At 40.9% G+C, this 22,996-nt stretch overlaps 1 protein-coding gene across 1 annotated transcript; it reads left to right on the top strand.

Moving 5' to 3' along the window:
• The first annotated feature begins 2,252 nt into the window (after positions 1 to 2,252).
• On the top strand, positions 2,253 to 2,738 carry LOC145986893 (uncharacterized). The gene has a single exon (XM_083121362.1). It carries the CDS (start codon positions 2,253 to 2,255, stop codon positions 2,736 to 2,738), a length of 486 nt encoding a protein of 161 aa, XP_082977488.1.
• Positions 2,739 to 22,996: the final 20,258 nt, after the last annotated feature.

Genomic DNA, 22,996 nt, shown 5'->3' with positions numbered 1-22,996 from the left:
GCAGACGCCGAGAAGATGTTCAGACAAATCCTGATTCATCCAGATGACACTAAGTTTCAACGCATACTTTGGAGAAATTCTACAGATATGCCAGTACAAACGTTCGAGCTCACAAGAGTCACATTTGGTTTGTCATCATCACCGTTTTTGGCGACCAAAACATTGCAGCAGTTAGCTGAAGAGGAAGCAACCAAGTTCCCGAATGCATCCAAAGTTTTACAACGAGATGTTTACGTTGATGACCTCCTCACCGGAGCTAACAGTATTGAAGAAGCTAGACAATTGCAAGGAGAACTAATCGATTTACTGAATTCAGCAGAATTCACTTTGAAGAAATGGTGTTCTAATCATCCAGAACTTCTTGAAGCAGTACCAGCTACTCATAGAGAAATGCAACTACCATTTTAGTTCGACAAGGAAGCAAGCGTCACGGCTTTAGGCCTCACGTGGGAACCAGCAACAGATAAATTGCAAGCAAATAACAAGGAGATAGTGTCATGTTTTGAAGACAACATCACTAAACGACAAGTAGCTTCTATTGTCGCATCATTCTTTGATCCTTTGGGACTAGTGAGTCCAATAGTAATTTCTTACAAGATATTTCTACAACAATTATGGTTCCATAACATGGAATGGGACGATAAGTTACCAGAACAACTCAACATGGAGTGGAAACGTTTGTTTCAACAGCTACCAAACATTAATCAGATACAAGTTAACAGATTTGTGCTAGTTCAAGGAAAAGTGGTTGACATTCAACTCCACGGATTTTCAGATGCATCGCAAGTTGCATATGGCTGTTGTTTGTACCTTAGATCAACAAATGACAATGGTGAAACCACTGTACATTTACTTTGTTCACGTTCGCGTGTGGCACCTATAAGAAGGATCACTCTTCCTCGTCTTGAATTGTGCTGCTGCTTTGTTGCTGGCGAAACTAACACACAAGGTGTTACAACTACTACAATTGGAAGTCAGTAGAATCAATCTGTGGACCGATTCGAAGATTGTACTGGGGTGGCTTGCATCACCTGCAAGACGATGGAAAACCTTTGTAGCGAATAGAGTTTCACAAATTCAAGAATGTACTAAGCCTCAGTACTGGAAACATGTAGTGTCAGCACAGAACCCCGCAGATTTAATCAGCAGAGGGACAAATGTAGACTCACTACACACCTCTCAAATGTGGTTTCATGGCCCTGATTGGCTATCACTTCCAGCAACAGCATGGCCTTCGAGTCCAACATCGTCAAGGGATGATGACTTCGAACTCGATGAACTTGAAGAACAAAGAACAACTACAGTAAGTCTAGTCACAAATGCACCAAAAATAGAATTCATCAGCAGATTTTCGTCGTTATTGAAATTTCAAAGAGTGATTGCATATTGTTTGAGATTTCTACACAATGCTAGGAACAAACAAGAGAAATACATAGGATCATTGTCAGCAAGTGACTTAAGATCAGCATTGCACACTTGCATTAGAAGCGTGCAACACGAAGTTTATGGCAAGGAAACACGAGAATTGTCTTCTAACAGTCAGGTGTTAAAGGATAGTAAACTTTCAGACTTGCATCCTTTCCTCGATGACAAGCAAGTACTCAGAGTTGGAGGAAGACTTAGACACTCGCAGCTACCATATGATAGCAAACATCAAATCATATTGCCACCGAAACATCATTTAACTAAATTGATCATTCTTTCAGAACACCACAGGCTATTACATGCAGGACCGCAACTCCTTATATCTTCATTACGACAGGAGTACTGGATACCAAGAGCCAGACAAGTGGTCAGAGCTATTCTGCATAAGTGCCTCATTTGTTTCAAATTAAGAGCATCTATTTCCAACCAACTCATGGGACAATTACCACCATCCAGAATACAGTCCACTAGACCATTTCTAAACACTGGAGTTGATTACGCTGGACCAATTATCATCAAGCCGTCGATCACTAGAAGCAAATCAAGGTTGAAAGCATATGTAGCAGTATTTGTATGCTTTGCCACAAAGGCCATACACCTAGAATTGGTCGGAGATCTCAGCACCAAGTCATTCATTGCAGCTTTGCGAAGATTTACGGCACGCAGAGGAAAATGTTTGAACTTGTACAGCGACAACGGAAGAAATTTCGTCGGTGCCAATCGTGAATTACAAGACTTGAAGAATTTATTCGAATCATCAGTCTTTAGACGACCATGCATCTCAGGAAGGATTCAAATGGCATTTTCTACCACCCAATAGCCCAAATATGACTGGACTTTGTGAAGCAGGAGTGAAGTCCATGAAGCATCACCTGAGAAGAATCGTAGGGAACTCTGCTCTCACTTTCGAAGAACTTGAAACACTTTTAGTTCAAATCGAAGCCTGTCTTAACTCCAGGCCCCTCACAGTATTTTCACATGACCCTACATCTCCCAGTTTTATAACCCCTGGCCATTTCCTTATTGGTGCACCCCTAACTAGTTTTCCTGAGCCTAGTCTAACTAACATCAAAGAATCCAGTTTATCCAGATGGCAGAGATTGCAGCAGATGTACCAACAGAAGAATTTGGAACCAGGAACAGTGGTTTTAGTGAAGGAAGATCACCTACCTCCACTTACATGGAAACTTGCTATAGTTGAACAAGTGCATCCTGGTGCAGATGGACTAGTGCGTGTTGCAACTTTTCGCACTTCATCTTCAACCTATAAACGTCCAGTTAACAAACTAGTGCCTCTTCCAATAGATCATTAGTTGTACTTTTGTTGATCGACTCGATCAAGAGGGGGGACTATGTTTGGGATAGATTAGTGTATGTATTATTATTTGTGTTATCAATGTGTGAAAATTTGTGTATCTTAAGTATTCATTATACTTGTCGCCACTAGGTGGCAGGACAGTGCAGACTCTGCTTCGGAGACTGTGCAGGGCGTGGTACATATCGGGAAATACCCGCACGGTACGAGAGAACAGCGAGAGACATTGCTACACGGTGGTCGACTCCATTCCAATGTAGTCCAGTGTCAGTGTACATTAAATAGTGTATATAATCAGTCCAGTGTTTAAATAAGAAACGCAACAGGGCGAATGATCCAACAATTCGAACTTCAGTTCATGGGTTTTAGCCACAGAAACCATTGACGTGTGAACAGGTGCATTGTCCTTATGGTTTTGTCCATCATTTTTGAAAACAGTTACACGTTCACCTACTTCACGTGATCAAACAATAACCTCACAACGCACTGGGCTGAAACTCTGCAAGGGATCGTTTGAAGGATCAAACTTATCGACCATGCATCGATTTCGATTATGGTGCTGCAATTTCTGCTTCGTTTACCTTACTTTTCAAACGACCCTCGAATAAACATCCGTCTCAGCCTAAAGGTTAACTCTGTGTCCTTTTGAACCTCGAAATATATGTTATGAAAAACATACACAGCGCGGTCACCGCACAAACTTAGAGGAGGGCATTAAGGCACCTCATTTTGAGCTTTCCTGTATATATGCAACCAGACAGCATAGGCTTAGAAATCTACTATTGACTGACTTTATAATTAGCTAATTACTGTACTGTAAACATAAAAGGTATATATGACCATCATTAAATAATCGGATACTCGTAGATATCCACTTGATATGCCTGAATGAGAAGCATAGCAAATAAAATTTGGTTTAGGATTTTTTTTTCAAATGTCATACAAAAAATCTCTGTATCGTCTCGATTTTACAGAGGTATCTCTCGTTCTCGTCTCGATTTATACAAAGTTGCTTGCTACCATCACTAATGTCTATTGGCGTGCAGTGTTGCAATAACGTAATGACATCCAGACATATCGCGCCTGATGAGCATCTAAGTGTTGCAACCTCTTGTTTTAAAATTGATATTGTAAAAAAAATGATAAAGTTGAAATCATCAATGTTTACAAGAAAGAGAAATTTATAATCTCGAGACATGGTCATAAGGTTTGCAGATCAGTGACACAAAAAAAATTCACATATCGTGGACTGATAATGAAAACCAGCGTGGTAAGCGTTCTTTTTCAAACACATCCGCCTTGAAATTTAACTTAATGTCTACATTTTCGCAATTGTTTATACCTAATTTAACATTTAAGTCGTTTTATCATGACCGCATGTGAATATTTTAAACCATCTGGATTTATCTAAAAGTTACTAAATAAGATAATATTTACCAAATAGTATGATGTTAGAAAGACACATGTAAAATTTGTATATATTATAAAGTTCGTCAAACCTGCATGAAATTCAAAACTTAGTTTATTTGCCACCCTTAAAGGTATCAAATTGTGTACCGATAACCATTTATAATCTTGGTGACCGAGGTTGATACATTAATGGGTTGACACACAATACTGAGTGTTTCAGGGCGAGTTCTGACCATGTTCCTTTGTTCAGTATTTCTTCATCGATTTCGCGTAACTACTATTTCATTCTCATAGTCGCGATTAGTCAAAAGTGTAAGAAAGGGATACTGGAGAACAGAATTCAAAGTACGAATCTATCGCTGTGGATAGAAAATCTGTATCTGTACATCCCTAAAGTTATTCTTTTCTAAAAGCAATTGCTTGGCTTTATCTCTAGTTGAATATTCTTGAGTAAATGTTATATCACGGAAAGGGACCAATTTACACCAATTTTCTGTAAAAATAAACGCTTTTTTACGTTTTGATTAAATTGCGTTTAAAACAATAAAATAGCTTTTTTTAAAATTACAGAACAGGATCTTCGTCAACCATGTTCGGAGCTTCGGAATTGAAATGCTAAACATGACACTGCAATTGAATTACACAAGATGTAACTTCAAGTTAGTTATGTTTTGGTATCATGCATTTTCCGCCACCCTTTTATTTTTCAAAGGCCGATTGATACAAAAACAGTTCTCCTCGTATCTCTTTCCCCCCTAAAAGATCACTATTGTTTCCTGCCAAACGCCGCGCGTTTTCGGACAAACTATAGGATGCTCCCGAATCTACTGGATTCAAATCGGGATTTTTTCCCCCACTTTATCTTATTGTTCTTCTCCTGTCATCCATTCCATCTCCCTTAATCTTACCTCATAAATATTTCCCATGGCATTTACATGGTAACGAGAATTTTTCTGAAAGAATTTCCATTTGTGTTGGCCCATCCCAGAAGGCCTTTCAACTTTTTATTTTCTTCTTCTGGGGATGTATAATGCATGCAGTCTCCTCGCAATGCATGTCTTCGCTTCTCGTCTTTCCTGCTTTGAAATGCTGTGGCTGCGTTCCAGTTTAGAGGCCAAAATGTAAATATGTACAGCGCAAGAAGAAATTTCTTATGGCGGCGAAGGCATATACATTCCGAAGGGGAAGGGAAGGGGCTAATAATTTCAATGAGGCTATCCAATTCTGAAAGTGGCGAAAAGAGAAGAAGGGGGAAGATTAAGAAGCAAAATTAAATACTTGGCGGGAAAGCTACTCAGGAATTCAAAAATGAAAAACTTAATCGTTGCCCGGCCGAAAGGGAAAGAAAAGAAAGAAAGCAATTCTCTTCTTCGCGTCTTCTTTTGCCCTTCTATCTTTGCAGAATTGATAGCGTGATAACGAGTAGTTCATTTTTAACTTCGTGTCAGATTCGGATGTTATCACATACGTTACACCATCCAACGTTCGATCTCTGTGTCATGAACATGCGCACAGCATCCATCCATAAATACAATCTGGCTTACTGATAATAACTAAAATAAAATGTTTTTAATATCCGGAAGTGGGAACACATCACTCGATTCTACCTTAAGGAAACAGTCTAAACGTGGAAGACAGTACACAAATATACGGAACTTCAGGGGCGCTTTCTGCCTGTTTGCACAGTCGCACATGCACACCCAGAAAAATCTGCAATGCAATTATTTTTTTTATTATACCTATTTATTCAATGCCATGTCCTCCAAAACGTCAAATCGTCGCAGGAGAACCAGAGGAACGTAACTCGAAAATGCAGTTTTCGGCTTTGATTAAGGTATATCCTCTGAAGAGCTATATTTGGAGTCCAATCTCCACTTCTAATCCTTAGCAGCAAGCTGGAGTCACGCATCACTAATTCATTGACTCCTTTTAAGACTCAGGCATATTCTTAATTCCTAATAATACGTACATTATTTCGTCTCTTCTGTAAATTTGATAAATTGGAGTTACGTCTCTCTGAAAATGTCCCCACGCCACATCACCTGACATTTGCTTCCTTCCAGCGTTTCTGCTTGCAATTGGACTCTCTCATTGACTTAGGCTCACACTTTTCTAATTGAGCTATCTCCCCCCCTCTCTCTCTCTCTCTCTCTCTCTCTCTCTCTCTCTCTCTCTCTCTCTCTCTGGCCGTGTCCGAAAGGTACAAGCACACAAGACCGTACTTGAAGCGAGCATCCTCTGAGTGTAGTCTCGCAGTGCAGTCTTGAAGTCGTGGACTGGAACTGTTGTCTTTCGAATTGTACTTCGACTGAGGCGCCAAATACGATCAGTAGATAAAACTGAGGACTCGTTGTTTTCCCCGCGTCTTATACACTTGTTTTTCACCATAGAAAAACATTGCATTTTCAAATGTTCTTATACATACATTTCCACACATTAGAAGAACTTCAAACAACAACTTGCTGGCCTAAACCTGTGTCAGAGCCTGTGTTGCTGGCTTTCTACCTTCTTGATTTCAAACAAATGAACAACGAGTGAGGAAATCACCTGACCGAGTCTGCGATGATTCCCACTTTCGACTGCTTGTGTACTTCGCTTTCGGATCGCACTAGGTGACGTCACTTCCGTGAGGACCATACTTCAAGTATGTACTTCGTACCTTTCGGGCACAGCCTCTCTCTCTCTCTCTCTCTCTCTCTGTGTGTGTGTGTTATCAGTAGACGAGTAGAGAATGCAGAAAAGCTCTTCTTGCTTGAGTCAGTAGGTTTTTCAAGAAGTCGATTCGCACAAAAACAGAAATCCACTTCAAAGTATATCTATCATTAATCTTGCAATTCCTTTTCGGCGGCATAATGAACGAAGATGCTATCTCACGTTGTCGAAACTTTATTTGAGAACTGGGGACTGAACAGTGCGGGCACCCAAGCATTGGCTGTTTACCGTAAACATCTTACTATGTAATGGAAGAGATTTGCAACTAAAATTCACTGCTGCTAGCAGACGGCGGAGGTGTTCAATGAACAGTTAGATTATTTAGTAAAATGAGCCTTTTAATATTATGCATTTAAATATAAATAAGGGTCAGGAAAGTATAGTCTTAATCATTTCTTCTTTTCCACCTGATTCTAGGACATTTGTGCATTTCGAATAAACTATTCGGGACACCAGGACAAATGATATCATTCCCGGATTGTCCCGGAAAATCCGGGACGTTTAGCAGGCCTAGGTATGATCAGGCTATCAAAATCCAATCTCTCAACCAGACCATCCAACATTTTGAAATACTGTTCCAATAAATGAGGGATAGCCATTTCACATTTTTGGAATAAGTTGTTGTACTTTTGCATTGTGTTGACTGTGTTCAGAGAAACGTAAAGTTTCTACAATTAGTGAATACAATTCCACAAGTCACGCTACTTAGTATTGGTACTTTTCTGTCCATTTTGTGTCAAACAATTTGAGAATGTTTCGGTGTTTCCCTGCTTTTTTTGCACTGCGTTTTTAAAAACCAAATTTCTTTAAGAAGACTCGATGGGAAAATAAATATGTAACTGACTTGACAGTCTTATTGCAGGTTCTTATCCTAGAAATTCCGAAACTATCAGGAAATTGCAGACATTTGGTCTGCAGTCCTATCTGGTGTGTGGAATTACGTAATTTCCTTCCTATTCGTATCCCGTCCTATACGTCTCCAATTTAGGAGAATAAGATAAGTCCGAATAATTTTTTATGAACAAGCGGATAGAACAGGTAATTTGGTAATTTTATTGAACCAATAGGGGGGATTCGACCCGTTGACCCCCCTTAAATACGCCCATGCCTCCAGGCATGAGCTGATATTCCTCTTCCGTCATGTAGAGCTACAATCCCGTTTCTTTGAGGTCGTGTGACGGAGTCGAGAGCAAGCCACACATCATTGCAAATTGAATTGCAATCAATCTTCTTTCTTCTTAGAGATATGGAAAATTTCGATTGTATCTTCGCCATCTCGCCCTGTTCCGAGCATGATAGGGGCAGAAGAATCTGCGAGCGCTTGGAGTCTTGCCTTGAAAGCTGAAGTGACGAAAGAAGACAAAGAAAAGAAGGACAAAAAAAGAACTGACATCGAAACTGGCGTTGCAAGCAACTGCTTTCATTGTAATTATGAGTTGCCTTTATTTAGTACAAAGAAGGAATGTATTTTGCCGACCAGTTTCGGGTCATTCGGAGAAGGAAAAAAAATAGTGTAACAAAAAGCAACAGGGGAACTTTGCCTCCCCCCTCCCCCATAGTTTTGACGTTTTGCAGCGAACGGGGGAAAGAGAGCAAAGATAATTTTTTTCAGTCTGAGTTTTTGAGACTGGGATGTAAGTAACCCTATAGCGCTACAGCCTAATATTGGGCCCTGGTTTACCTACCGACTGCTGGCCTCCCTCCCACGCGGGCCACCAGGGGGGCGTGGAGATCTGCAGCCAGACTAGGGGGACGGGTGGTCGGCCCGACCAACCCCCAGCCGTTGTAGGACTTCGCGACCGGACTTGCTTCCAAAGCAAGGTGCCTTAGACCGTACGGCCATGGAGGAGGAATTGAGACTGGGATGACAGGCTGCAAATAGCATAGGGCTTTGGGGTAAACGCGCCCGCAGGATTTTTTCTCAGGGGGATAGTCATAGAAACGTTTATTATTATTATTGCTATTGTTATAATAATAATAATAATAATTATTATTATTATTAGTTACTACTACTAATACTTTACAAATCATATTTACAAATTTACAAATTCAAATTCAATTGAAAATACTTTGGCGAAACTGGATTCGCCTTTCCTCCTTTCAATAAACATCTAGCCTATCACTTTGTTGTTCATCAACAACCGTTCTTTTTCTTTCTGTACTTTTTCACAATGCACAGATATCAATCAGAGTCAGAGACCACTTAATCTACTGTCCTTCATGGTACATCTGATCCATGATTTTACGTGCCGGAGGGTACTGTAAAATAATAATAACAATGATGATAATACTAATAATAATAATAGTTGCTTTAACTTACGGCCTGTAAGTCACAGAAAACAATATTTTTTGTTATAGAATATAGCTACAATTTCACCGTTTGAATTACATTAACTCTTTCCAGAAATCTTAGGGGGGGGGCATGCTTTGGGGATTCGTGGCGTGTAATGGCACACTTCACAAAAGTGATTCTACCTATATATGCCATTTGAAATGCTAAATTGAAAGAGGTGAACTTGAGAATATTCCACAAGTTTTGGTGTTTTGGAGCACGCCTGTGTGATGAACTTTGGAAGAAACGTGCTGGCTTTGCATTTCAATTTCTACTATCATGACCTAGAAGGCTGATGGGATGTTATGGTGAAATCTGCTGCTTCTTCGATTAGAGAGAGTCTCTCATATGAATGGGATAAACTCATCTTTTCGATGGAGCATGGTAGCATAATGGAGGTACTGTAAGGTCTTAATTTTAATTGTTGCAGACACCGTATCAAACTATGCAAGGCCAGCTGTGTCAGTGTAGAAGCTGTTGGAAAAATAAACCGTAGATGTATGAGTTACTTGAAAAATATCAGCTGTTCGGGCTTAAACCCACTGGTACCTTTAAAGGAATTGATGTCATTAGACGCTCAGAATTATATTTGTTACTTAGAAGTTTAACAGAAAATGTAAATAATCAGAGCTTAACCCTGTATATTTGCCATAGAACAGTCAATTCAATTCGTTAATCACACACAGATACGGCACCAACACAACAGTTTGGCACAATTACAATGTGCAAGGGCAAGTTTCTCCCAACTAAAAAGAACACTGTTCATAAGTCTGTAGTGGAAAACGAACTTGCTCTCGATCTTGGCGCAACCACAAGGGGGTCCCAGGAAGGACATGTCAAGATATAGGTTTGGAAGTTAGCAAAGACAGAACTAAATATATGTTTACAGGCCGAAATCAAGTGTTAGGTAATAATAAAAGAATTAATTATTGATAACAACTAGTTTGAATCAGTTTCAAAATTCAAGTACTTACGAGTAATACTAACAAATTAAAATAGTAATATTAAAGAGGAATTGTGTTACTTTTCTCTTCATAAACTCTTATCTTCTCGTATAATATCTAATAAAATATACAAAACAGTAATTTTGCCTGTATTATTATTATATGGATGTAAAACTTGGTCCATTACATTGAAAGAGCAACATAAATTAAGAATATTTGAATATAAAACACTTCGGAAAATATTTGGACGTAAGAGGGGTGAGGAACCAGGTGAATGGAGATTATTCTACTTAATCTAGAACTGCATAATTTGCATTCATCTCCAGATATTATTAGAATAATTAAATAAAAAAGGCTTAATTGGGCAGGCCATGTTGCACGAATGGGAGAAGAAAGAAGAGTTTACAGGATTTTCGTTGGGTAATAGACCAGTAAGAAGACCAAGACGACAATAGAGAGATAACGTTGAGATGGACCTAAAGGAATTCCCTAAAGATGGAAAAGATTAGGTTGATCTTGCCAAGGATAGGGACAAATAGAAGGCTTGTGTTGCTGCAGCCATAAACCTTCGGATTTTAAGAAGGCTAGATAGTTAGTTATTTAGTTAGTATCCATGATTAAAACATGACAATTACTCAAAATATTGTCCTTTACAAAGCATTGTAGTTTATTGGTATAGCAATTTCAGCCAGGCCCATAGCCAGAATGTTCATTTCAGGGGGAATCCTTATCAGGAGCCACCATCTAAAGACGAAAAAGTGGGGTGTTAGAAACCCAGAAGATGAACTTCTCAGTATATTATAACTTATTGTACAAGATGTTTAATTGTGCTAAGGAAGTAATTAGCATCCCATATAACACAAATCTCCAAGAGATATCCATTGGATATCCACAATGTCGAAATCAGATCTCTGGTCTATTATGGATATCCATTAGATATCCATTTCTGGTTATCCATTATATATCCATTTCGGGATATCCATTAGATATATATTTCTGGATATCCATTAGATATCCATTTCTGGATATCCATTGGACGTCTATGGGATATCAAGAACTGGATATCTGAAACTCGACCAATTCTAAATATATAATATATTGCCGAAACATAGAACTGGCTGTCAGAAACATTGTCCAATTCCAAATATCCAATACATCTCCAGATCTTGTCCAAAACGAGATATCCAAAACACATTAAATTCTGGATTTCCAAAACATATCTAGACCTTGTCCAAAAAGGGATATCAAAAACACATCCAATTCTGGATATCCAAAACATATCTAGATCTTGGCCAAAAAGGATATCCAAAACACATCCAATTCTGGATATCCAAAACATATCTAGATCTTGTCCAAAATTGGATATCCAAAACACATCCAATTCTGGATATCTAATACATAGCTAGAACTGATCCAGAACTGAATATTCGACAGTGAACATAGATAAGAGGTGTTTCAGATATTATAAAATGGTCATAGTAATTCCGGTATGTATATTTTTTCATACTTGATCGTGGAATTGAAACAATAATTGCATTCAAGCATTGAAACGTTTTTAAACTTATTTGCTTCTTATTTAGTGATTTATTATTTTTCTTCTTAGAATCAGAAAATTTCGATTTAGCCTTACTCAACGCTACAATACAATCGAGACTAAAATCGAGTCAATCCTACTTAGCGTCAAGCGAGAAAACCTCTTCCTTATACCTAGCATAGTAATTGTTGTGCACATCATTTTCAGTTCGTGTGTTTTACGCCTGAAGCCTGAGTGAATCAGAAGGCTGTGACTCTTTCCCTTGTTGCTGAGCGTCTTGTTATTTACTAAGGAGCTTCCCGTCTGGATATTATCTGTCCCCCTTCGAGTCACGAATGCGCGCGCAAGTCCAGGTGAAAATGCTTTGTCAGAGGGCAGGCAGGCTTTGTCTCGATTATAATTATTGTCGCCAGCGCCCAGTTTGAATTCAGGAAGTTGCGATAGATGCACTTGACAGTGAAGAACGAACAAGCTCAATATTCTGCTTATCACATGGGAATGTGTGTGAATATACATTTTTGGAACGGTAGATGTGAGAGTGTGTGCTTTGTGCGTTTCTTTGTGTTGTGTGTGTATGTGTGTGTACACCCGTGCGTGGTGCATGCGTTTCTTTTTCTTTTGTGTGTGTGTGTGTGTGTTATATTTCACAGCAGTTTGAAGTGAGTAAATCTTCCAGAGTTTTTCTTTGATGCCTTGTTTGGTTTTCTGCCTTAGATAGTTTCGTCATAGTGACTGTGTAATAGTTGTGCTGTCTAGTGTGTTTGTGTTTGTCTTGTGTAGTATCGGTGATGTGTATGTATGTGTCTTGTGTTGTAGTTGTGCTGTCTAGTATGTTTGTTTTATCTTGCATAGTAGTTGTACTGTCTAATTTGTTTGTGTTTGTCTTGTGTAGTAGTTGTGGTGTGTAGTTTGTTTATGTTTATATTGTGTAGTAGTTGTGGTGTGTTTGTGTTTATATTGTGTTATAGTTGTGATGTGTTTTTGTGTGTCTTGTGTAGTAGTTGTGCTGTCTAATGTGTTTGTGTTCGTCTTGTGTAGTAATTGTGCTGTCTAATGTGTTTGTGTTTGTCTTGTGTAGTAGTTCCTCCATTCATATTGGGGGTTAGGCGTAGAGCTGACAACTCTACACTGTAAAAAAAAAATGTCAAGAAACAGAAATATAAGGCCATGGATGTTCCCAAGGTAAAATATTCCGGAGGTAAAATAGTCCCCCGTTCGGATCTCCGGGTGGGGACTACTTTGGGAGGTCCCTGGACTAAGGATAAGATCTACATTAGGAATAAGGATATTAAATTAGGCACCTCGAATGTTCTTAGCCTTTACCGGCCTGGGGCATTTCAGTGTACAGTTAATGAGATAGTTAAGTATAAATTAGATGTAATAGCTGTCCAGGAAGTTAGGTGGTCAGGAGAAGGGAATTGTAAAACTAAAAATTATACTTTTTTCTATGGTGGTACTGAAAATCATAATTTTGGAACAGGCTTTTTCATAAATAATAGAATTATCTCGGCTCTTAAAACAGTAGAATTTATTAATGATAGGATATCATATGCAGTTTTACAGGGTAGGTGGTGTAAAATTATTTTAATAAACATACATGCACCAACGGAAGATAAAGATGATAATACTAAAGATGATTTTTATACAGAGTTAGAACAGGTCTTTGATAAATTTTCTCAGTATGATATGAAAATTCTGTTAGGTGACTGTAATGCACAGATTGGCAAAGAAGATACATTTAAACCCACGATTGGTAAAGAAAGTCTTCATGAATTAAGTAATGATAATGGTATAAGATTGATTACTTTTGCAACCTCAAAGAATTTAATTGTAAAAAGTACCACTTTTCAACATAAAGATATCCATAAATATACCTGGTCTACTCCAGATGGTAAAACTCATAATCAGATAGATCATATTCTCATTGATAAGAGAAGGCATACTAGTATAATTGACGTTCGTACACATAGAGGTGCTGACTGTGCCAGTGACCATTATTTAGTAATTGCTAAATTAAGAGAAAGACTCGCAGTGATAAATCATAAGCAACAAAATCTAAAAGTTATAAAATTTGATACAGGAAAGTTTACTGATGAAAGAAAGTAGTCCAATTAAGCCGGTACTGAAACCTCTTGTGAGGAGCTGAAGTGAGGAGCTCGCCTTAATGGATTTCTCTCGTAAGGCAGGAGCTCTATTTGATGGTGCAGTGTTGCTAGCTTCTTACTCGAAAAAATCACCAAGGTTTTTGGTCTAACCTAACCTAAAACAAGGAGCTGGCAACTTTTTTCTTGCAGTGTTGCTAGCTTCTTACTCGAAAAAAATCACCAAGGTTTTTGGTTTAACCTAACCTAAAGCAAGGGGCTGGCAATTTTTTCTCGCAGTGTTGGCAACACTACACCCGAAAGTAAAGCTTGGTGGGGCTTGTTTTGATAGTTTGCTCTTGTAAGGCATAAACCCCCCCCCTATTTTCGGACACAGTATTAGCAACATCTTACTCGAAAAAAAAATCACCAAGGTTTTTGGTCTAACGTAACCTAAAGCAAGAAGCTGGCAACCTTGCTTGAGGCTTGTTTTACAGTGCATAAAGCAAGGTTGCCAACCTACTGGTATTTTTGCCATAGCTTTTTACAAAAAAAGAGAGAGAAGAGAGGGAGGGAAGAGTTAAACGGCCGACAGTTTACCTACAGTTTTTTTTTTGTCTAACCTAACCTCAAGCAAGGGGCTGGCAATTTTGCTTGAGGTTTGCTTTACAGTGCATAAAGCAATGTTGCCAACCTACATATACAGGGCAAGGAGAGCCGGCACTGCCGTAAAAGAGAGAGATGGATGGGTGGGAACACTGCACGGATTCAACGTCATCAAATAAAAATCGCCTTAATGGTTTTTTCTTGTAAGGCATGATTTCTATTTTCTCGCAGTGCTGCCAACTCCTACCTACATTTTTTTTAGTTGGCAAGGGCTAGAGAGAGAAAAACTTATAGCTGGGAGTAGTAATGAGCGAATGCGCCATATCGTAATTTTCCAACTCCCGGGGGGGGCCAATGTTTGTATATCACAACCTTTGTAAACCTCTCTCTCTCTCGGGGGAACGACGTGCCGCGCACACACACACGCACACACACACATACACACACACGCGCGCGCGCGGGGGCCAAAATTTTTGAATTTACGGTTGGAAAAATGTTTTTCTATGACATGTTTTCGTTCGAGGCAAATTCGTAGGTAGATATTGTTAAATAAATATTAATATTGTAAATATATATATATACTTATTGTATTTAGTTTTTCGATACCGAAAAGCGACTGTCATATTGTATTTGAAAAAATATTATGCTTTTGCCTGTGGATATCTAGAAAAACGACAATTTCGTTCCCTCTCTCTGTATATGCTATCAACGTTGGCACAATGACACAAATTCAACAAATGCGTAGTCAACCGCACATCTCTTTTTTTTTCCTGACAATTTCGTTATCTGACTAGGGCGGAAATGGGTTTTCCGATGACAGAAAATACGTTGCTCTGTTTCTATACAAATAACCAGAAATCACCACATGCATTTCGCAACTATGCTTGGCGGCAGAGAAAAAATACAGTTCCATGTACACAACCAACTCGCTCTTGCAATATATTATCTGATGCGACATTGTGAAAGGTTCTCGTATGTTCGCGAAACAGGAAATACACGTCCGGTTTAAATCCAATTTCAATTGCAATATAATTAAGCCTTGTTTCCATATTGAAACCAATAAGTTGCTGACCAAGGCAGTTTATTAAGGTAAAAACACTTAACACGTAACGTTTCGACCCTGTATCAGGGTCTTCCTCAGACGAAGAACTAAACTAAAATGATGAAATAAACTACACACAGAAAGATTACATACACATAGCAGGGTCACAAGCCACACAACAACAAATCAAGTTGACAGTCCTTATCTAGGAAGATTTCTACAAAGGAATTAAACATATCACCTCCTGACAGTTGTTGACTAATGGGTCTACTACACTGACAGGTGATTGGCAGGTCAAGATCAGCACATCTGCCAGAAAGGCAGGAGGGGTGGGGGAGTGGTGAGCAGGTGGTTCTTAGACTCTTGCTGATCTTGACCTGCCAATCACCTGTCAGTGTAGTAGACCCATTAGTCAACAACTGTCAGGAGGTGATATGTTTAATTCCTTTGTAGAAATCTTCCTAGATAAGGACTGTCAACTTGATTTGTTGTTGTGTGGCTTGTGACCCTGCTATGTGTATGTAATCTTTCTGTGTGTAGTTTATTTCATCATTTTAGTTTAGTTCTTCGTCTGAGGAAGACCCTGATACAGGGTCGAAACGTTACGTGTTAAGTGTTTTTACCTTAATAAACTGCCTTGGTCAGCAACTTATTGGTTCCAATTTCAATGAGCATCTATTGAAGATAGATTCAAAACAGTATTCAACCGGCGAAATGAAAACACGAAGTAGCGTCCGCACTCGTGGGTGCAGAGGCGGGGTCAGGGGCTACGAAATAAATAACCGGAACTGTATTTTTTCTCTGCTGCCAAGCATAGTTGCGAAATAATGTGGCTGAAATGTAGAGAAGAGAAGAGAAGGGGGAGAATGTTCTAGAGAATTTGGTTCTTGGATTTCTATTGGTCCACGTTGCGTTGGCTAACATATCATTTTTGACGTTATTAGAAAACCGTATAAAACTTAAAGCGCTGGTGTAGAAAGTTGTGTTTTATTTTCAGTGTTAGTGAAGAGCATTTCTGCAGAATTTCTAAAAGTAAGTAACTTTGTTTCTTAGCTTGCATAAGTTGGCTTTGATTTATAAGTATGGCAATGCTTTTGTGGAAGAAAATATACTCACAAAACATGCAAAAAAAAGAGAGAATATAGAAGGTATTTCATGTCTCTCTCTGCTTTTATATATTTGAAGCATGCATCTTGGTGCCGCTGTTGGTAGGTAGGAAATATGTGTGTGGGGGCATATTTCAAAAAAATAAATGTGTTAAATTGTTAGAGGAAGACATGAAAAATAGAGGAGAGTTGCGTGTTTTTGATATCTAGTGGAAGTACTGATTAATTGATTGAGTTGGCGTTTTTTTTTTGTTTAAGTCCACTTTATGCACAGTAAGGCTAATCGGAACTGGACCTACAGTTTCAAGAACCACTTGTACGGGTATCGAACCCTTGATTACAAGACAACGACGTTATCGCTACGTCATCGCAGAGGTTAGTGGAAGTACTGATTGATTTGATGTTTTAAGTCCACTTTATGTACAGTAAGGCTAATCGGGACTGGACCTATAGTTTCAAGAACCACTTATGTCCCCACCTGGTATCGAACCCTTCATTACAAGACAACGACGTTATCGCTACGTCATCGCAGAGGTTAGTGGAAGTACTGATTGATTTCATGTTTTAAGTCCACTTTATGCACTGTAAGGCTAATCGGGACTGGACCTACAGTTTCAAGAACCACTTGTACGGGTATCGAACCCTTGATTACAAGGCTATCGCTGTGCTAACGCAGAGGCTAGTGGAAGTACTGATTGATTTGATGTTTTAAGTCTATTTTATGTACAGTAAGGCTAATCGGGACTGGACCTACAGTTTCAAGAACCACTTGTACGGGTATCGAACCCTTGATTACAAGACAACGACGTTATCGCTACGTCATCGTAGAGGCTAGTGGAAGTACATAGTTATTCGAATCTTATTTATTTAAAATATTTAGTTTTTTTTTATGCACGCTTATTGATTTTAAACCTAAAATTAAATAAAATCCGGCAATTATATCCAATTATACTTATGGCTACAACGAGCATTGAGATTTTTTTTTGCTACGTAAACAAAAATGGCTGACATGCCAAATATGAACAGGCTATATAGATTTGAGAGAGAGATGGATAAAAAAAGTTAATTAAAATTTAATTTCATGATTGCAACACGGAACTTAATGATTGATTTAGTTTAGTTTATTTTACGTTTTGTACCTCTTGGCTAATTTGCGAAGATTGGGGATGAGTGCTGAAATGGACATTCACAAACAACCAAGCCCGACCAGGATTCGAACCCGGGACCCTTGGCGTCGCAGCGCGATGTGCTAACCACTTTTTTTTTTTTTTTTTTTTTTTTTTTTTTTTTTTTTAAAGGAATACCCCTACGCGGTGATATCCCCCGTCATTCACACTTTTTCAACTTTTACACTTTTCAATTTTTACAGTATTCTCAGTTTTTCACGTTTTGGACAAACACAAATACCCATGCCTTACCCGGGACTCGAACCCGGAACCCCTGGCGTTGTAGCGCGCTCTGCTAACCACTCCGCCACGGAGGTCGACAACCACTCGGCCACAGGGTCGGACAAGTGCTGGTATATACATAGACCAAAGTTACATGGTTCTAGGCCCCATAGGAGCCGAGAAAATCAATGTCTTGGAAAACGTCTTAAGACAAATATCTCAATCTTTAAGAAAATCGACTTCCGGTATCTCAAGATGTTACTTCCGGTCTGTCAAGAAAATTTTCTTAAGACAAAAATCTTAAGACGTTTTCCAAGACATTGATTTTCTCGGCTCCTAATTGAGCTAGGATGATGATTTTAGGTTTGTTGGATAGGATTCGACGAGAACTATTCGACTAGCAAATAAAATCGATTCTACCCCCTCAAGTTTCGGAAATACAGACAATTTTTTATTTTTTTGAGAAACTTGATTTGCAGGCTTAGTTTTTGCCCTAATTCGAAAATTTTAATAGCAGTCGATACAAAATTAGAAGTACTCTACAACTTATTGGAGGGGTGATGACTACTGCCTGCTGTTTTCGAGTTATTTTGGATTAAAATTTCAAGATGTAATTTCTAAGATGTTTTGTAATTCATCAACTATGGGTTGTAGGAAAACGATTCTTGCTCTATCTGCTATCGCTCGACGAATACTATAAACATAAATAATGCTTATGGTTTGATTTTTAAAATGGCGAGCGGAAAATAACCATGTTTTCTGAAATTATGATTTATACTTCATATGCCGAGAGGGCTGAGGGTTAGAAAAAAAAAAGATTGTTTGGTAGAATTATGCACACATAATATTTTCGTGTTTTCTATACACAAGCTTAATTATTTTTTTTCAATTATTTACAGGATTCATTAAGAAGCAAGAAGTAGCATAAATAACACACTCCCATCAAACCCAACACTATTGTGAATTATTGCACAGTATTTATTTTGTGGCACTCCACTATATATATAATAACATACCCACAAATATTTTCAACAAGATGCAATCTGAGAAAAGTTGCCCTGTGTGTAAGATAACCATACCAAGCCAAAATTTTGCAAGACATTGTCGTACCTGCACACCTGGTAAGCGTGTAACCGCTAAAAAATCATGTCCCAGGTGCGGTATACCTATTACCATTAATAATTTGAAGAGGCATATAACATCATGCAAAGTTGTCGTTGAAGCACCTGTTCCCCAACCGTCGACCAGCTCGACCAAGAGGAAAGCGGAAGCCGACTCGCCACCACCCGCCAAACGCGTCAAGCCTGTGACAAAAACAAACCAGTCTGCTTTCCAGCAGTTGTTAGAGGATTTTGTCATCACTTCGGAGGGCTCATGCGACGTGCGTAGCTTTTTGGAGAACGTGCGAGCAGAGATTATTTCCATCCTCGGCGATGCACTGGCTACGTACTCCACCAAATTCTACGCATCGCTACGTTGCCAGTACAAGAAGCCGTCCGATGAAATTTACAGCTTCTGCCACAACACCAAGGCGAAGACGCTGCATCTGGCGGATGTCGACAACCTCGAGGTCATCTACAACCAGTTTACCGATGAGCTGGTGGCAAAACAGGAGGAACATCAAGCTAAAGGCTCGGGGGGTTCGCTGTGTGGCGAGCCTCACGAACTGTGCGTCAAACTTTGTAAGTTCGTGCCTCTCTCCGCCTCCAGCTACGTCCCCTTACCACCTACCATTGTGGCAAAGAAGGCCGTCCTGAACATCCAAAATAAAGATAACAAGTGCTTCGTATGGTCGGTGCTTGCAGCATTACACCCTGTCGACAGGAAAAACCAACCACGCCGAGTTAACCACTACCGACCCTATGAGGCAGAGCTGGAAGTTGCGATGGCTGGGATCAACTACCCGGTGGCGCTTTCGGACATTCGAAAGTTCGAGGCTCGTACGCGGTTGGCCATCAACGTTTACGGTCTCACTGACGAAAATGCGGTGTACCCCATCCGGGTGAGCGACGTAGAGGACGATGGTGCGCAGGAAATTCACCTTCTGCTCATCAAGGACGAGACCAATCACCACTACACCCTCATCCGTTCCCTCTCCCGGTTGGTGTCGAGCCAAACAAGCAAACACGAACACCGCATAGAAGTTTGTCGCAGGTGCTTGTCAACTTTTGACAATCAAAAACAGCAGGATTATCAGCACATCAAAGGTTCCAACATCGCTGTCGAGAAGCTCGCTCGCCACAAGATCTACTGCAATGCCAACGAGCCGGGTGTGGCAGTCTTGCCCAAACCTGGCACCGTGGAGCGTTTCCACATGCACGGTGCCATGGTAGAGCATCCCGCTATCATCATCGCGGATTTCGAAGCCTTCCTCAAACCCCTGTCCACTTGCGATCCCGACCCCGAAGTTTCTTCCACCACCCCTTACCAACTCCACGAGGCATCCAGTTTCGCATACGTTGTGGTGCGACGAGACCAGCACATCGCCCCCGAGCCCTACGTGTACCGTGGTCCCGACGCAGCCAAACACTTCCTCGAGAGGATGGTTGTCGAGGCCAACGAGATAACAAAAGTACTGTTGGCCCCCAAGTCTATGCTCCCACTGTCCCCCGATGATCAACGTAGACACGACGAGGCCATCGCTTGCCCTGTCTGCGTCAAGGAGTACACCGCCAACAACCGTAAAGTCCAACACCACGATCACTTTAACGGTAGGTATGTTGGTCCTTGGTGCAACGGATGCAACCTCATGGCCCGGGACCCGCGATTTATCCCTGTGTTTTTTCATAATGGCTCGGGGTACGACTTCCACCACCTCGTCAAGCATCTTGGGTACGATGACATGCGAATCAACGTCCTGGCGCAGAACGAGGAGCGTTACATTAGCTTGAGCAAGTGGGTGCGAATCTCAGGATCACACTCTACCGTCGAACTTCGCTTCCTCGACTCCCTGAGGTTCCTCCCGGCCAGCCTCGATGCTCTCGCAGGGAAGCTTAGCGACGAGCAAATGCTCATCACCTCCGGAAACTTTCCGAACTTGGACGCAGGCCTCTTCAAGCGTAAGGGGGTCTATCCGTACGAATATATTACAGACCCTTCCAAGTTCGCAGAGACGTCGTTACCTCCCCAGGCGAAGTTCTACAGCAAGCTGCGAGGCTCGGGCATCACCGACGAAGAATATCACCATGCCCAGTCCATGTGGCGCGAGCTGGGCTGTCGAACTCTCGGGGACTACCACGACGCCTACCTCAGACTTGATGTGACGCTCCTCGCCGACGTGTTCCAGACATTCCGTGCGACCGCCATGAAGATCTACCAGCTGGACCCTGCCTACTTCTACAGTCTCCCCGGACTGGCGTGGTCAGCCATGTTTCTGGTAACGAAGATCGAGCTGGAGCTTCTTTCGGACGTGGACATGATGCTGTTTGTGGAACGTGCCGTGCGGGGTGGAATGGTCCAGGTGTCGCAGCGACACTCGCGCGCCAACAATCACCACATGTCCACCGGTTACGACCCCTCACAACCGTCCAGCTACATCATGTACACGGACGTCAATAACCTCTACGGGCACTCCATGATGCAGCCACTCCCCTTTAGAGGCTTCGAGTGGGCTGACCCTTCCAACTTCGACGTCGAAAGCTTCGACGATTCGGAACATGGGTTCTTCGCCGAGGTGGACCTTGAGTTCTCCGAGAAGCTGCAGGATTTGTTCAGCGATCTCCCCCCTGCACCCGAGTTCAAGTGTCCACCCGATTCCAACCAGAAGAAGCTCGTCATGGATTTCGAGCCCAAGAAGAATTACGTCCTACACTACCAGAATCTCCGGTGGTTGATGCAGCGAGGGGTTGTGGTCCACGCAGTTCACCGCATCCTCAAGTTCGAGCGTTCTCCGTGGTTGCGTCCATATATTGAAGTCAACACGAAACACCGCACCGCAGCCACGTCCGAGCTCGATAAGGATTTCTTCAAGCTTATGAATAATGCGGTGTTTGGCAAAACTATGGAGAATGTACGGAATCGCATGGACATAAAATTGGTAACAAGGAAAGCACAATGTCGCAGGCTCGTAGCAAACCCGTTATTCAAATCGAGGACCATTTATAACGAACAGCTTGCTCTGGTGCATATGAGGAAGAGTGAGGTGAGGCTCGACAAGCCAATTTATGTTGGTGCCTCAGTATTAGACCTGAGCAAGCTGCACATGTTCGAGACGTACTACGACATATTACGTCCACATTATAGCCACAACATCTCGCTTCTCTACACGGACACGGACAGCTTGGTGTACCACGTCCACTCAGCCGATGCATACAGGGATATAGTCACGGTACCAGCTTTGGCTAACCTCTTCGACACCTCGGGCTATCCCCAGCCGAACCAGTACGGCATCCTGCCCCAAAACAAAAAAGTGCCTGGCAAACTCAAAGACGAGAAGGACGGTAATGTAATTCTCGAGTTTACGGGTCTTCGCGCCAAGGCCTATGCCATCAAAGCCGAGGGCAGCGTTACCAAGAAGGCCAAGGGTGTCGGCAGACAGGTGGTTCGGGAGCATCTCACATTCGAGGACTTCGTCGATTGCCTCAAGACCAGGTCGTCGGTTCTAAGAGCAGAACAGCGCATCCAGAGCGTCGACCATGTGTTGACCACAAACAAAGTTAGAAAAATTGCGCTGGATCCCAACGACGATAAGAGGTGCGTTCTCGAGTGTGGTATTCACACATTGCCGTGGGGGCACTATCGCTTAGCAGAAAGCAAAACCTGCAACATATGTCCATCTTCAACAGAAGATTCATAAAAACAAAACAAAACAAAAAAAAACATTTTGACTGTCATTACAAAAAACTTTGACCGTATTCTTAAATAACCAGCATGCCTATGAATTTGTTCGGTTTCAAAAAACAGATCATTATGGAAACCATACCAGATCATGAAGTCTTACCTTCCGTGTTACCTAAACTCAACGGTCTGTTGATCATTCACCTCAACAGCATTTGGACGAAACTGAATGACGATGTGGGCAAGATGTTTTATGTTTTTAATAACAATTTACATTTCTACGAAATTCCGATCGACGGGAAACTTCAAATCACCGTGAATCCGG

This window comes from Lepisma saccharinum, chromosome 4 (assembly GCF_977018435.1).
Source record: "Lepisma saccharinum chromosome 4, izLepSacc3.1, whole genome shotgun sequence".
Classification (NCBI taxonomy): Eukaryota; Metazoa; Arthropoda; class Insecta; order Zygentoma; family Lepismatidae; genus Lepisma; species Lepisma saccharinum.
This window is presented reverse-complemented; position numbering and strand designations above follow the sequence as displayed.